Source organism: Mizuhopecten yessoensis, unplaced genomic scaffold (assembly GCF_002113885.1).
Source record: "Mizuhopecten yessoensis strain PY_sf001 unplaced genomic scaffold, ASM211388v2 scaffold11057, whole genome shotgun sequence".
Classification (NCBI taxonomy): Eukaryota; Metazoa; Mollusca; class Bivalvia; order Pectinida; family Pectinidae; genus Mizuhopecten; species Mizuhopecten yessoensis.
The window spans coordinates 187,886-203,425 of NW_018408857.1; the positions used below are offsets into that span (position 1 = coordinate 187,886).

Sequence of the window (15,540 nt, forward strand, 5' to 3'; positions counted from 1 at the left end):
AGACATCATCATAAAACGTTACAATTCCATAAAATGTTTTATCAAAATACTCCAGATTATCTGTATAATCTCTTACCTAATTCAGTTAGTGATGTTCATAGTTATAATACCAGACTTTCTGACCCGTCATGTCTCACACCTATTATTTGTAAAACAAATATTTATATAAATGCATTCCTTCCATCTGATGTAAACAATTGGAATTCTCTTCCATTACATGTTAGAAATAACCCTTCCATTTCCAATTTAAAAGCCTTTCTGAAATCTAATAGTAAACAATCTCCACCGTCATACTACTTTCAGGATTCACGTCTGGGTCAAATCTACCACGCAAGACTGCGTATGGCGTGTAGCTCCCTAAATAAACACTTGTTTACGAAAAATAGCATACCCTCCCCGAACTGTTTCTGCGATGCTAATGAAAACTCAACACATTATTTGCTAAAATGTAATAAATATACAGCACTTAGACAGCTTCATATTCTCAGTTTGCCGTATCAGTTATCTATTAATCGGTTACTCTTTTGATTCCCTAACTCATCAAGTAAACACTACACTTTTTTAGCCGTCCAAAATTATATACTCAAACCATAAATATTTCATATTAACGAGTCGCCCTTTTACAATTTCCTTTTGATTTATATATGTGTGTATGCTGTGTTGCATTCGTTTTACTAGCATGTTTTAAAATGTATTTGGATTTATATTTTTTATTTTTTCTGTCGGATCGCTTTTTTGACCTTATGGAAACGGTCAGAATGTATTCCGAATAGCTAGATAATAGTTCAGTTGCAACTCAAGCTGGCCTAGTTGCCAATCGGTAGCTTATTCTGATCACCGTAAACAAGTGTCTTTTTCTATCATTAATTTTATCACCAACATTAACCACAGTTGGTTTGCGGAAGTTTTTTTTAAAAATGAAAACAACAAGATATAATCATGTTGATGTTGAAACAGCGTCTAATTAAGGGACGCTAAAGGTATATCAATTATGAGAGTACAGCTGTCACCTGTTGAAATTGATTTCGTTCATTTGTGCAACCCCTCAAACCATTCACAACATGTCAGTGTATGTAATTGGACCGAGTTGCGCCATGCTTCATCATAGAAATGCGACAGTTGCCATCACGTTAGATTTTAATGATCTTGAAAATGTCTGTTCACGAGTATCTGTATATCAATGACCGAGTCTTGTTTACTTCAGCAATAAAAAAAGTCCGGTTATTCCGTTATCTGGTCAGTGTTTGAGGTAATAGATTTGTCCGTGTAACTATCAAACGATCCCACTGATCTGGCGGTTTCACTGTCAAACCACGTTTAGCAGTGTAATGATGTAATAGGGAAATGACGGCATGAACAAGTCTCTCTTGTATTTGCGGTTATATGGTCCTGAGAAAGCGAAATACTCGTCTCAGTCAATATGGCTTGATCAGGTTAAAAGATATTTATTTATGTTTTCAAAATCGTGACAATAAATTTAAATCATGGTTGAAAATGTTTCCTGCTGGTTTTAATTCGTTGACTTATATGAGACTGGCCGAAGCTATTTTCATAAAATCTTTGTAATAGAAACTTATTTGAAGTCCTCTAAAAAAAAACACCCAACAGTATACTAAATTGGTTTATAACAAAATGTGTTGTTGGCAAACTGAACTGATCGTATACGACTGATTATTTATGTTAGCAGACGACTCCCTAAAATGCCCGCGAATCTGGGACGATATCATGTGCTGGTCGCCAACAGACGCCGGTACTGTGGCGGTCCAGCCTTGTCCAAAGTACATCGCCAAGTTCAACTATTTACGTGAGTATATACATATATATTTGGGATTGGGGACTGTAATGTGCACCTCCTTTGAAAAAGAGTTCCATGCTAAAGATCAAGTATAACATCTCTTATGAATAACGATTATTTCATTTTGGCTATTCTCCAAATTTTAGACTTTTTATATCGTATAATCTAAAAATCAGACAACGCAAAAAGTGATGACGTCATATACCGCAATGTTTGGCGCGGTATTTGTAATTCTAACGCCCGATTGGTTGAAGTTGCTAGGCGATGAAATTACTGCACCAAGTTTATTTTTGCGCAAATTTATTTAGTTTTTATCAGAAATAAATCAACAACCATCTCTTATGAACTATAACAGACTTCTGTCTGTCTTTGTTTGTGTTAAACTATAAGGAATAACCATGATTATGTTTGGTAGTAATACTGTATATACGGAAAATAATTGTGTGCGCCTTTGTGCATGAGGCGCTTTGCAAATTTATGCAAAGTACACATCTTATATTCGGTAAATATCAGAATGTAATCCCCAATATTGGTTTTTCCTTAAATATACAGCATGTAGTTACTTTTCTCTTACCGAGGGAGTACTAAAGAGAAATCAGATCTGAGGGTGATATAATTGATTGTCTAACATAAGGCTTATTGTACAGGTTTAAGTGTCTCTGGCATATCTGCACTGTAGGGGATGATTCTTTTTATCCTAGTCTAACAATAATATGTTCCAAACAATGTATATCAGCAATAGTGCTATTTTCTTTCCTGTTTTGCTTATCTTCTCTCCCATTGAAAGCTGTGTTCTACTGTTTAACTTACGTTATCATGAGGTCCCGTTGAAATTGGTTGACGTCATGTCATTTTGCTATCTATCATTCACTATGAGTGTTAGAAAAAACATTCCATTTGGAATGAGTTATAATCTTTAAACAAAAGGAAACCATTCAATAAATGGCGGAAGAAAGCCATCACCACACATCATTTGATTCAGTACATGTTAATCCATTTATTTATGATAAACTTTATTTCATTTGTTTTCCATTTACGATATACTACAAAGCAATACGTATTTGAATTCGATTTCAAAACAAGTCTTACAAGTTATATAAACCTATCTCTAGGTTTAGTTTTAATAAATTGCATTTTTGAAAATTTTCGGCATCCAGCATATAAAATGAAACATATTGTTTTCAACATTTATGACGTCATGAAACCCAAAAATATTCCATCCCTTATATTTACATTTTAATTAAGCTAAGAAGTCACTAATAAAAATACGGGCGTTTTCTATGTTTATACATAGGGGTAAACGCAATAGAGAGAACAGCATGCTTTCGTGGGAAAATGTGAAACATCTCACGTCCATAAATGACCTTAGCTGATAAAAGCAACAGCACGATAAAAGAAACCCAAATGTCTTGCCTTTTTAAAATTTAATTTGTAAACTGTTATACGTTATACTTTACATTTTGTTTTGATTACCTTTTGTACTTAGATCCATAGTATTTTATTGATTTTGTTATTTGAACTAACACAATGACAAGTATTATCAGAGCAACTTCAAGCGGGCGGTGACAAAAGTTTAAAAAGTAATGCGGTTGACATATATATCAATACGCACTTTGTTTTGTTCACATGTTTATGAAAACCAAATGAGGTACTCAGTAATGGGTCCTAACATACAGGATATAAAATATATATTTTTAAATATACACTTCGCTTTCAAGTAATCTGACTTGTTTATTGGCTTGTAACAGAGTACACGGCATGTGGTTTAAGATAAAATGTTCTTAAATAACACAATCTATAGCTAAGGTTTGTAGAATATATACTGTGTAAAGTCATAAAGATAAGACTGTTTCAAATCTCATAAAGCGTGTTCATGTTTTTTGAGTTCGTAACGTTCAATGATATTGATCCTTTACAAAAATAAACAAAAAATCGCAGGTTATCTTAGTTTTAGAGTTTTTTCGAAAGTGTATATTTTTCTAACTACTTTTTTTTCTAGATAAATACAGAAACTGTGCCAATTAAAATGTTTTGGTGTATACTTTCCCAGGTGCCTTTTATCACAAATTATCATGATTGGTTTTCCCCCTTTAACTTATAATGGTTTTAATATTCTCGGCCCATAGTATATTTAAGATAAATTCACAGTGTGAAACAGCCTAACACGACATGACGTCACAACATGTTTTGTTTACTTTTGTGATTTATAAGAAACAAAATATACGCCTTATACATGATGATCCTTCAATTGAGTGAAGATTAATTTTCTGAAGACGCTCTTTGGCTTTAATTCATATACTCAAGTTGAATTAAATATTTAATAATCAGTCGTTTATTATCTTATTTTCTAATAAAAAAAACCCAATTAGCTCATACCTTTAAAAATCATTTTTCGTCAGATTTAGCGTTCTTATTCATTCCACTTTCAGGTTCAGAGAAAGAATACGCCCGGCATATCCCTTCTGCATGTTATCGTAATTTGCGAATTATGTTGGCTCCCCTACAGAATTGTGTTTTTTCTTCTTTTGTGTCCAGTGCTAAGGAAATACTGAAGAAACTGGCCAAAATATATCTGCTAACCATGTAACAACAGTAGAAAACCATTAATAAACCCAGGGATCATGGTTTCCCTTCCATTAATAATTAATTGGTTTCTTGATTTATATTTTATATAGCTTTAGCGCTAATATATTTAGCATTTGACTTGTGACAACTGTCTAAATTCATAGGTCAAATACTTTAAATGACATTTTTGACAGGTTTAATGACATATAAGAGCGCCACATGCTTCTGTTGTTGACAACCCGAATTTTACACCAGCCGTTGAAGTAGAAAGGGAAGACCCATTTACTTTTTTACCCCTTTATAAATCCAACATCAGATATTTAAATGTACAAAAGCTATACAATGTTTTCCAAAATTAAATACCTGTAGATTTTATTCAGTGCAATTTCTGTAAACAATAACACTTTCAACTCACTCTGAGGCACTGTAATTAACAGGATCAAACGTTATGGATTACCATCGTATGAAAAACTTGCTAATTGGCTTATTTAGTTGCGCCAGTCCTCTACCATTTTTATATTTAGAAAATGCGACCCGGATGTACGAGCTAGACGGACCCTAGTTCCTGAAACCCGGATTCCACACTTCATGGATGACCTTCACACAATTTTAATAATTATTTTTATATATTTAAACGTTTATCTTTTTATATTCAGAGAATACGACCAGGATGTGCATGCCAGACGGAACCTGGTTTATGAAACCCGGATCTAACACTTCATGGACGAACTTCTCCGCATGCCAACTTAGCAGCGACAATGGCTGGACAGTCCCAAGGTCGTTCGCTGTGAGTATCGTGTTGACACTTTAAATACAGGATTGTAATTTTAAACCCATTATACATTACGGCACTTGATAGGTAGGTCTGGGACCATAAGTAAAAACACACTGGAATGCTGTATACCATTGCATGATTACTTGGACGACTTACATGAGTCACATATCACTTGAGGTCGTACTAATAGAAGCGTTCTAATGTTGAAGCATGGGTTCTGTGCTAAAACCATCTTTCTTAATTGTAACTTGCTTAAATCATGTGACAAGGTCCAAAAGTCAATTTTACCAATGAAAACTTTTTTCGGTCAGGCGCATCTCCACAATACGCCCAGACAATGACGAAATGAGATTTGGTTTCATCACTAACAGAAACAAGATTAAGTTTGAGCACAGAATATGAGTTTGAGTATGAGAACGAATTCATGAATAGGATTCTTGTTCTTTGTTTCCTTTTCTCTCTCCCGATTTGTTAGTGAATCCCTAGACATCGTATTAGTCCGTTGTTGGAAAATCATGAAATTGTGAAGTAAGTCTTGATGTAACTTCTGACTTATGAGTGTGTGGTATCACTATTAAAAGACCTATGATTTGCCTCCGTTATAACTGTATACCGTCATTGTGTGACCTGAGATAACGAAAAGAGGTAAATATATCCAAAATAAACAGCATAACCTAAAATTACCACTAATATAAATACATTTACAACTAATCAATACTGTTAATTATCCGCAGCGCGCGTAATATACTCTCTAGTAATTATACATAGAGAGTAATTAATGGGAATAGTCGATTGATTGATGAGACCTATCAACGGGGCCAAATCCGGAACAACATTGGTACAAGGTTAATTATCACGAACGACGAATGTCAAATATATTTTTAGAAAATAAGTCAATGAGAGCAGCATGAAGTTGTAATTAAAGACGTTCATAGATATAGTACTTTGTAATTTAAATTCCTTGGAAATTTAATAGTGTTATGATGTTCTTCATGTGTTGACATTTTGGCCATTTGTTTTGCGCCTAACTGAATTGCTGAAAAAATGTAACAAGGGAGACACGAAAATGGCACTTGTCTTTAATTATTGTTTCATTTCGGTTCTTCATATATTTATAACGTTTGATGTGAGTTACTAGAATCCGTGCTTGAGCATGAGATCGGTTTCATGAATACAGGCCCTGGTCTCCCTTAAATGAGACCAGCCTAGGTCAGATGGGTCGTCGCTCACGTTATCCTAGCCTCTCCTGTTACTACCAGTGAAGTGTAGAACGTTGTCTCATAAAGCTACATTACCAGACACATAGCACTTCATTTAATAAACCTTTTCATCATATTTCGACATCAGGTTTTCAGAACTGTTTCTTGTTACCGTATAATAGAGTACACTGCAGACTGGTTAATATGGTTCCGTATTTTGATTTTATTGAAGGGGTGAATACACATTACGATTCAGCACGCGATCAAGATTGTTTCGAATATTTGAACAAATTTGATTTCAACTGTCTAGCCAATCGTTATTAAGATGTTGGATATCATTTTTCCCAAGCCTAGTTAGCTTTATAGACAAATATTTTCCATTCATTATTGCTTTTGATTTTAATAATTTATTGAAAGAAAACAAAAAAAATGTCAAAAGTATTAAAAGGCGTCATCTGAGAATACGTGAAACATTAAAAAAAATACATTCTTAGATGATTCAAACAAGAATATTTAGAAAACATATTTTTTGGTTTATTAACGTTAAGCTGATAGATTTGAAACAAACAACTGCCAAGCGAATTTTTGTATGCGATGGATAATTATGTGTTCCAATTAGTACACAAAGATAATAGCTGGTATAAAGATAAACCGGTCACCGGCAATGTGGCTCGTTTATATGTATAGACCGTGTGAAGGGATGGATTGACGTTGTCAGATACACGGCGCTAACCGATATATGTGAAGATGTTACTTCGGTTAACTCATCCACGCATTTCAATAAAACAATTAGCCGGACATTGGTTCAATGTTCGTCCATATTTTTTCTCTCCATTTTACAGCAACTAAGAAAGACGTTATTAGTACTTTAATTAAAAAAATAGAAATTATTATTAATTTATAAATGGATCAAGAAATGAGAATTGATGACAAAGTCCATGCTTAAGCATGATAATGGTTTCGTGAATACGGGCCCAGAGAGCCCCTTTCTTTTGAGTTTGCTACTCTGTTCGATAAATTAACTAGTTTTGGCTTGTTTTAAGGGAAGACTTTCAATCTACACTGGACTGGAGAAAGATTTGCAGTCTAAATTATGACTCGTTTTCTTACTAAATGATTCAAGTGTGTGCTATGAAACATAACTAAACTGTGTCTCAGATCGTTGACAACCAACAGTCGTCCATGTATGTCGCATAGACATGTTTTAAAAACCATTAATCATCTGAAACTTAGCAATTCTCAAAGTTCAAGGAAACTAATAAGATGTTTTTGTTTAATTTTTATTCATTTTTTTACATATTTCTCACATATACATCTATCATCATGAAAATGCTTGTGATAATGCCCATATCACCGTGTTACAAAAGCCAGGTATCGTGTAAGAATCAAAATAATGCCGTTTTGATAATGTTGCAGAACTCGTCCTGTCTCAACGAGTAATAAACCCATGTACAATGTTTTTTTCAGAAACACATGCAGGAGATGCGCATAATGTACAATATAGGGTATGGACTGTCAATGACGTCACTGGTCGTAGCTGTCTTCATCATGATTTACTTCAAGTACGTACCGAAAATAATATAAAAATGAAGTCATTACGAATCAAATAATACGCTTATTCATTTACGAGGTTATGTTAAGTATACAAATTTAATAGAAAAAACTATGAATTAATAAATGCTGCCTTTAAGTCAAATCAGTTTGTGAATCTTGAAAGTGATACATTTGAGACGGTGCCTAAAAAAGGAACTTTTTCCATTTGAAATATACATGGTTTGGAATAACATTGGTTTGATGTATCCATTTGAATTTCTGGTTGATGCATTTTAAGTTTTTTTCTAATCAGCACTCAGACATCTGAAAATGTGTTATATGCACAAAAGCATGTCAAAAGAATATTGGTTTATATCTTTGGCGAGTTTGACGTTATGTACCAGGTCTGAATTAGACAGTGTCTGATTTGATCAGATCACACTTTCGTTTCTAAGTATGAGAACTTTCATCGAAATTAATATACCGCGAGTTTCCCGAAATAATGAAACACACCAATACACAATAGGAAAATACCATGTATGTGGATATATGCGTCATAAAACGCCATTTTGAATTTTCGAAAACTAAATTTGTCAAATTTTACCTGCTATGACCGAACTACTTACCTGTTGTAGGAAGCTGCACTGTTCCAGGAATTCCATCCACCTGAATTTATTCCTGTCTTTTATCCTCCGAGGGGGTGTGTCCTTCGTAAAAGAAAACATATTGATTGAAAGCGTGGGGTTCGCTTCGGACATAAAGAAAGAACACGGTGGGATTGTATTTTTACCTGATGTTTCGGTAAGTAAACTTTCTCTTATAAACTTTTTTTTTCTTGTGAAAACTTATAAACACTCCTTCGGCTAAGTTTCTTCAAGAAACGCCTATTCAGTGTTTAGTTTTGAAAGGAAAACAGGAATAATATCACACAAAATGCTTGAATCACATGTGGTGTAAAACAAGTGAGTTCTAAAAAGAAATATTGACCAATTGCTTTTATGTAATTAATCCCCTCTTCAAAAACAATGCTCATCACTGTCAGGAAACACGAGCTAATTACGTACAGTTGATCAATCAATCAATCAATTTGTTTGCGAGACACTGTAGTTTACCCGATTGTGCTTTGCATGATTCTTTGCTGGAGTTTAAATTCTTCAATAGAATAACACTTACGTGTTCCACTTTTTCAAATTGGTTTGCAAACTGTTTTGAGAATTAATAACATGTTTGTGATTGGGCTTTTAACGAACCTCTCTCCACCAGGATTCGGAATCCTGAATGGAAGGATAAATTACCTATTTTCTCCCCTTTTTCTATTTTGTTCCAATACATTCCTGCTGGAAATTTGAATGTTATCATCGATTTCGAGAGTAAAATGAATTTCTGACGAAATACGAATTAGTTTAGGTATTATTTTATGACTTGATCTCCTGGAAACATTTTACATTTGATATTTATGATTGAATATCCGCACACAACACTAACGGCTTCATTTTTCGTTATTGTGGTTTTCCTATTTATATGTAAAACCATACACTAAATTACACTGCCAATTTCTCAAATTAAATTCGTGCATCTTTAGAGATGTATTTTGTATCGTTTTCTAGTTATGTTATTGTCTTTGTAAATTAAACACGTGTACTATTTTAAGCTGGTTGGCTAATGCTATCATGGCAGGAGAAAGGACTGATGGCAAAGATAACTGGAAAAATCAAAGTCTTTTTGGATTTACCTTTCTAAAATGTTGTCGCGTGGGGTTCAGACAGAACCCTGTTAATTTAAGGGCTGAATGGGACCATGATTACTTTAATTACTTTCGAAAATGGTACATATACACATATAACTCTACTGAAAATAGTTTAAGCTTCAATGTATGTATATTTTCCCTGCTATATAATGTCAGTCAAAATTAATTGATAGTATAAGTGTTCCTGATAACACCAACCTTTAAATCCGGAGAAAATGATCAGTGATATCCCGGCTAAAAATAACGTTAGCTCGTCAGCAAAGCGGTCATTGGCCTCTTGTCTTATTGCTACAGTGCATTCTCAACATCAGACCAAGTGCTCCAAGTAGCAAAATTGATCAATCATAGGAAAACAAAAACATATAAAGCTACTAAATACGTTTTGTTGTCAACTGGACAATTGATTCCACAAATGAAAAGGAATTTGTTTCATTCTGGAAAGCTGGATGAATCCAGGTTATCAAGGTGTCGTCGATGAAGTAGTTGACGCTTACGTTTTCATGTTTTTCTTTTTTTCTTTCTTTCAAAATATCCTCTCAGCGGATCACACCGTTGTTATCCCTAATCTTCATGGGCCCTGCATTGGCCACCTCCTACTACTATACAATGAACGTACAGGCGATAAGAACATACTTTTGGTGTTATCAGCAATCCTTTTTATTGTGTACTGGAGTAAGTTGAAAAAATAAATACAGCATAACCTCCACACACAAGGACAATTCGATAAATAAAGAAAAAAAGACAACAACAGCTACCGAATCGATACCAAAACAAAAGAATTGGTTTAATTCAGCACTACTGCATAACTTAATATGTTAAGAAAAGTAAGCGTTTCCAGTATCAGATATGGCACCTTACATGATGTTTTTATCAGCACCAGGACCGTCGATCTGCAACCAACGATCTTTGACAAATTAAAAAACATGTACTTGTGTTTAATCAGAGGCATGAACATGAAAAAAACATTAAAACTTTCATTAAGAATTAAAACATCCAAAAACCAAGATTGTGACGCATAATATAGGACCAATTCCAAAGTATTGTGGTTTCCGTTATTTCAGTAATTATTCCTAGAAGGGGCAGGCCAATGTATCAGGATATGTACCTTGGAAATGCAGTATAATGACTTATTTTCGTTTGTTTGTACAAGAGACATGGGGCAGGCTTATGTAAAAAATATTGTAGGTATTTTAACATCCCCGGTGCAGAGTGTACAAAATATTGTATTTTTTAAAACATCCCCTGAGGCGAAAACATCACGGACTGGCTTAGGTACAGAAAAAAGCACGATTCCAATCTCATGTCTCCTTTATCTTTTTCAGCATTGGGAGTGTCGTTTGTTCTTCACCATCTTTAACTACATCATAGCTGCGAGTTACATGTGGATATTTGTGGAGGCCCTCTATCTTCAGGTCATTATATCCGTGGCAGTCTTCTCCGAGAAGGGGCGCCTTAAGTGGTTCATGTCCCTGGGATGGTGTAAGTTGCTGTAGTTTAAAAAAATTGTAGCAATCCTTTGTCATTAATATTCCCTTATCAGGATATGTACCTTGGAAATGCAGTATAATGACTTATTTTTGTTTGTTTGTACAAGGGACTCCTAAGTTTTTCATAAATATGAAAAGAAATGATTTAATCAAATTATATCCAAAGTTTACCTAATAAAATACAAAAAGAAGAGTAAAATGCAACACTGTATAGTGTGGTTTCAATATTTGCAAGGCCAACAAGGTTCGTGTCGGTACATTTTTGCCATATCACTTATTTTCATTTCATAGATGTTTTATTGGAATTTTCAAATTTAAATGGGTAACATGTGGACGCCAGTATTATGTTCGTTTCGTATATGACTTCATTCAAAATACAATTTTGGTTCCATTTCCTTCTATTTACTCTCGCATTTAAACTGACACCTGGCATGCAGTTTGAATTTCAAAACAATGATAGTTTTACAACGAAACTACCTCATCACACATTGAAAGATCATAAATATAGTTGAGACTCAATTGTTCATCTACCATTGTTAATAAGAAAGCGGCCGTATATTATGGCGTCTTGATAAGTGGGACTTTTATGCATAAAAACGCCAAACGAACATTGGCTTTTATATTTTTTTACTTTACCTCAAAACGTAAATTTGTTATCAATTTATCACCAGAACAAACAAAAATCAAAGTTTGATCATAAGAAAATTGTTTCATAAATGCTAGCGCTGGTACATATGAATACTGTCAGACATCTATGAATAAATTGTAAATCTCTTGAAGCCGTTAAGGCGAACTCTTAGATTAATAAAAAGGTATAGTCTGATACGACGTGACAGGGTAATTACATGTACAAAGATATACTGTATCGGGGGAAAAACACGTCTGGAAAATTGAGTGGTTAGAAGATTTAATGACCTCAAGTCATCTAGGATATTTGTCCTCCGTTAAGTAATAACGTAGTAGTTATCGATCTCCATTATGTAACGGTACTAATTTCCGGTAAACCGGGTCTTATTCTAATGGTAGTTTATCAAGGATCTCCATGTTGTTCTTTTTGCCTTAGTTTCATTATCGAATTAAGTTTTTCTTTAACATATTGGTAATGTATCTTGTTGCTTACAGTAATATACACCTGTGTTTTCTGTGGGTATGAAAAAACAAAATGACTTTCCTACTGAAAATAGCAGCTTAATCAAGTATGAATTTTTTAAAATGTATTAAGACGCTGCTAACACAAGCTTTTTTATCTACTGAGTTTTTACGCTATAGTTTACACTTCGGTATTTTCATGTTATTTTCTGTTCCTTTATAAATATCTTGTTACCGCAAATCGATGTGATTTCGCGACCTCGTATTTTTTTCGCAATACTTCTGTGTAAGTGGGTGACGTTATTTTGTAATCTCGCCTCATTGATTGCTTTAATCAAATGCCATATTACTGTTGGTGTTTCTACCGGATAGTCAAGTATTGAGGCAATCGCCTAAATATGTATTCACAAAGATTACTAGATTAACAGTAAGGTGACTGCTTTGTAGACAATGGGTATTTATATGTTTAACGAACAGGAAGTAAATAATATTAATTTTATTTCAGTCTTTCCGCTGACTTTCATCATACCATGGGCAATCGTCAGAGCCACGGTAGACAATGAAAAGTAGGAATATTTACACAGCACTTTATTAGCTTCGTAATCAATTTGAACATCATATGTGTAAAACCAAGTTCCGTTACTGTAGCGTATCGTGTATTGGGTTTATTGAACGTTCTTTTCCGTGTGATGCTTTGCAAAAAAGTATTAAATAATACAAAAGAAAGATGATTTTCATTCAGAAAGATGTACTGCTATTATCACATTTAGTAATATAGGCGATTATGTTAATTGTACTTATTTCACAGCTGTTGGAATGCATACTATGACAATCCATGGCTTATTGCATCGAATGTTACATATTTTATCTGTTAGAACACATACCATGACAAACCATGGATTATGTTGTCAACTGTTACTTATTTTACAGCTGTAGGAATACAAACTTTGGTAAAACATGGCTTATTTTGTTAATTGTTACTTATTTCAAGGTTGTTGGAACAAATCCTATGTCAAACTATGACTTATTTTGTCAGTTGTTATTAATTTTTGCTGTTATGATACATACTTTAGCAAGCACTGGCTTATTTTGTCAATTGTTACTTATTTCAAGGCTGTTGGAACAAATCATATGTCAAACTATGACTTATTTTGTCAGTTGTTACTAATTTTTGCTGTTATGATACATGTACATACTTAAGCAAACATTGGCTTATGTTGTCTATTGTTACTTTTGTACAGCTGTTGGAATACGTACTATGACAAACCATGGCTGATATGGATTATCTACGGACCAATCACTGGCACCATTGTCGTAAGTATTTTTAACGAAGGACCTGTGCTACTGCCCCCTTGTTGCCTACGTTTCAAATATGCTGATGTGTTGTATATGTTTACAACTCAAGCATGCAATACATAGTTGAATCGATAACATCTTATATGAATTCAATTTCAATGCAGCTGAGTGATATTTAAAAAAGACCAAGCGGCCCTGGGATCGAATATACGTAGCGGAGACGTTTTATGATAAGGAAATTTTAACAAGTGTCTTTTTCTCGTATTCAACCTTGTAAATGGGCAATCAAGAAAACAAAATTGCCAAACAGAATAAAATATCTCCTGTGTTAGAGATACAACACAGAGCACTTGGACATTCCATTTTGAGAGTTTGTGCGATAATCGCTGAAATAATATTTTCCAGTCTATTCTCAAAAACACTGGCCCGGACATGATAGTAATATTTTGTATATTATTATCATTATTATTTACCATCAAATATTTGCATGAATTGGTACAGAGTTTGTTTTTACTTTTCAGATAAATATCTGCATATTCACTAACATCGTACGAATACTATTTACCAAACTCAACTCGTCGCCTTGTCCTGAAACGAAGAAGTTTAGGTACAGGTAAGTGTACTAATAAATATATATTACAAAACATGAGATTTAAACTTTTGTACATATATAGAATATATGAAATATATTGATATTCTTTTTTAGGTATTATTTAATAGTTTGGCAATTTAAAAACAAAATAACTACAACGTACATCTGAAGCTTTTGATTTAGTTACAATCTATTAAATCAAATGAAAAGAGTTCTTGTATAAAAGTATCCCCTCGAGGATAATTAAAATTGAGCAGATCCGCGTCCATTTTGTTGAACGAAAATGTAAAATGTTGTGATGTGGATAACAATGTAATTGAGCAGGTTTCTGTTGTACAATTCAATAGCTCATTTCTTTTGTAATACTTGTTAGTGGCAGACAGAAGTATGAAAAAACACCATGTCTTCATCTTTTGCACATTAATCTCAATGTGAAATATACATCTCATTTCTTTGTATTCTCACATATGATGTATCGTTTTGTAACATTAAGCTTATTAAACAAATTATGTAATTCATAAAACCACCGTAGTTATTCCTATCCTAAATATTTATACATGAATACCCATCAAACATAAAAAAGAAATGACGAAAGGCTTAATCTCTATTTCAGATATTTGCCTATCATAGGTTGTATGGAAAGTGTATATGTATACGTGTATATATGTGCTTGCTGGGAGAACCCGTGCAGTTTGCAAATTATCTATGTTGGTGTCATTATGTCCTATGATATATAACTCATTGGGCGTAACTGATAATCGACGGGTTATTCAGGAGCATGTGTTGTATTATCCTTCGTCTCTGCTTGTATCCTCTTTTGGGTAATAGTATCTTGTCGACTCACAACTTCTAACTTGAAATGACCATATGGTGCAGTAAACGTTTTTCTTTGTTTGTCTTTCTGCATCAACAAACTAAATTTTAAATAGGTTCTTTAATACTTATATACTTTCTAGTAAAAAAAATTCATGCAGTCAAATTAACTTTTTCATATTTTTCAAAACATATTAACTTACAATAATTCTGCGTTCATTTTATGATATTATTGGGTGGAGCATGTGATATATTTACAATGAAAGTGAGTAATCTAACTCCATTGTTGATTGAATAAGAGGGAACGAACTGGTTTGAATGTTAATCAGAATGCGTAGATTTTTTCTTGTTTCATTTAAATGTGAGTTATGTAAAAATGTTGAGAAGAAGACGGGACGTTAATTTCGATTATATACTTATCAATTTAGATTATGCTCGGATATTTGTTTCACTTTCAATCACAAATTACAAAGTTGAAAGATGGCAGAATAAAATTTCACAGGTTAGATAACTGATGGTTTTTTAAAAATACGTACAGAGAATTAACTTTATGCCTAATATAACTTGGTAGACTCTGCTAGTGGAGTAGTGTATCACTATGCCTATATGTTTGCATATATGTGGATAATGACGCATGGGCGTTTCTTGT

At 33.6% G+C, this 15,540-nt stretch overlaps 1 protein-coding gene across 3 annotated transcripts in view; it reads left to right on the top strand.

The window, feature by feature from the left end:
- LOC110465120 (vasoactive intestinal polypeptide receptor 1-like) overlaps positions 1–15,540 on the top strand; it is a 66,480-nt gene that overhangs the window by 38,067 nt on the left and 12,873 nt on the right. The window contains exons 3-10 of one of the 3 annotated variants that reach the window (XM_021520717.1): positions 1,688–1,804; positions 5,017–5,147; positions 7,802–7,896; positions 8,503–8,668; positions 10,937–11,093; positions 12,696–12,756; positions 13,432–13,504; positions 14,008–14,099. In XM_021520717.1, coding sequence (XP_021376392.1) covers positions 1,688–1,804; positions 5,017–5,147; positions 7,802–7,896; positions 8,503–8,668; positions 10,937–11,093; positions 12,696–12,756; positions 13,432–13,504; positions 14,008–14,099 — 892 coding nt within the window. Of the gene's footprint in view, positions 1–1,684; positions 1,805–5,016; positions 5,148–7,801; positions 7,897–8,502; positions 8,669–10,936; positions 11,094–12,695; positions 12,757–13,431; positions 13,505–14,007; positions 14,100–15,540 lie in introns of all 3 variants that reach the window. The other 2 variants (XM_021520716.1, XM_021520718.1) reach the window with 2 other exon arrangements.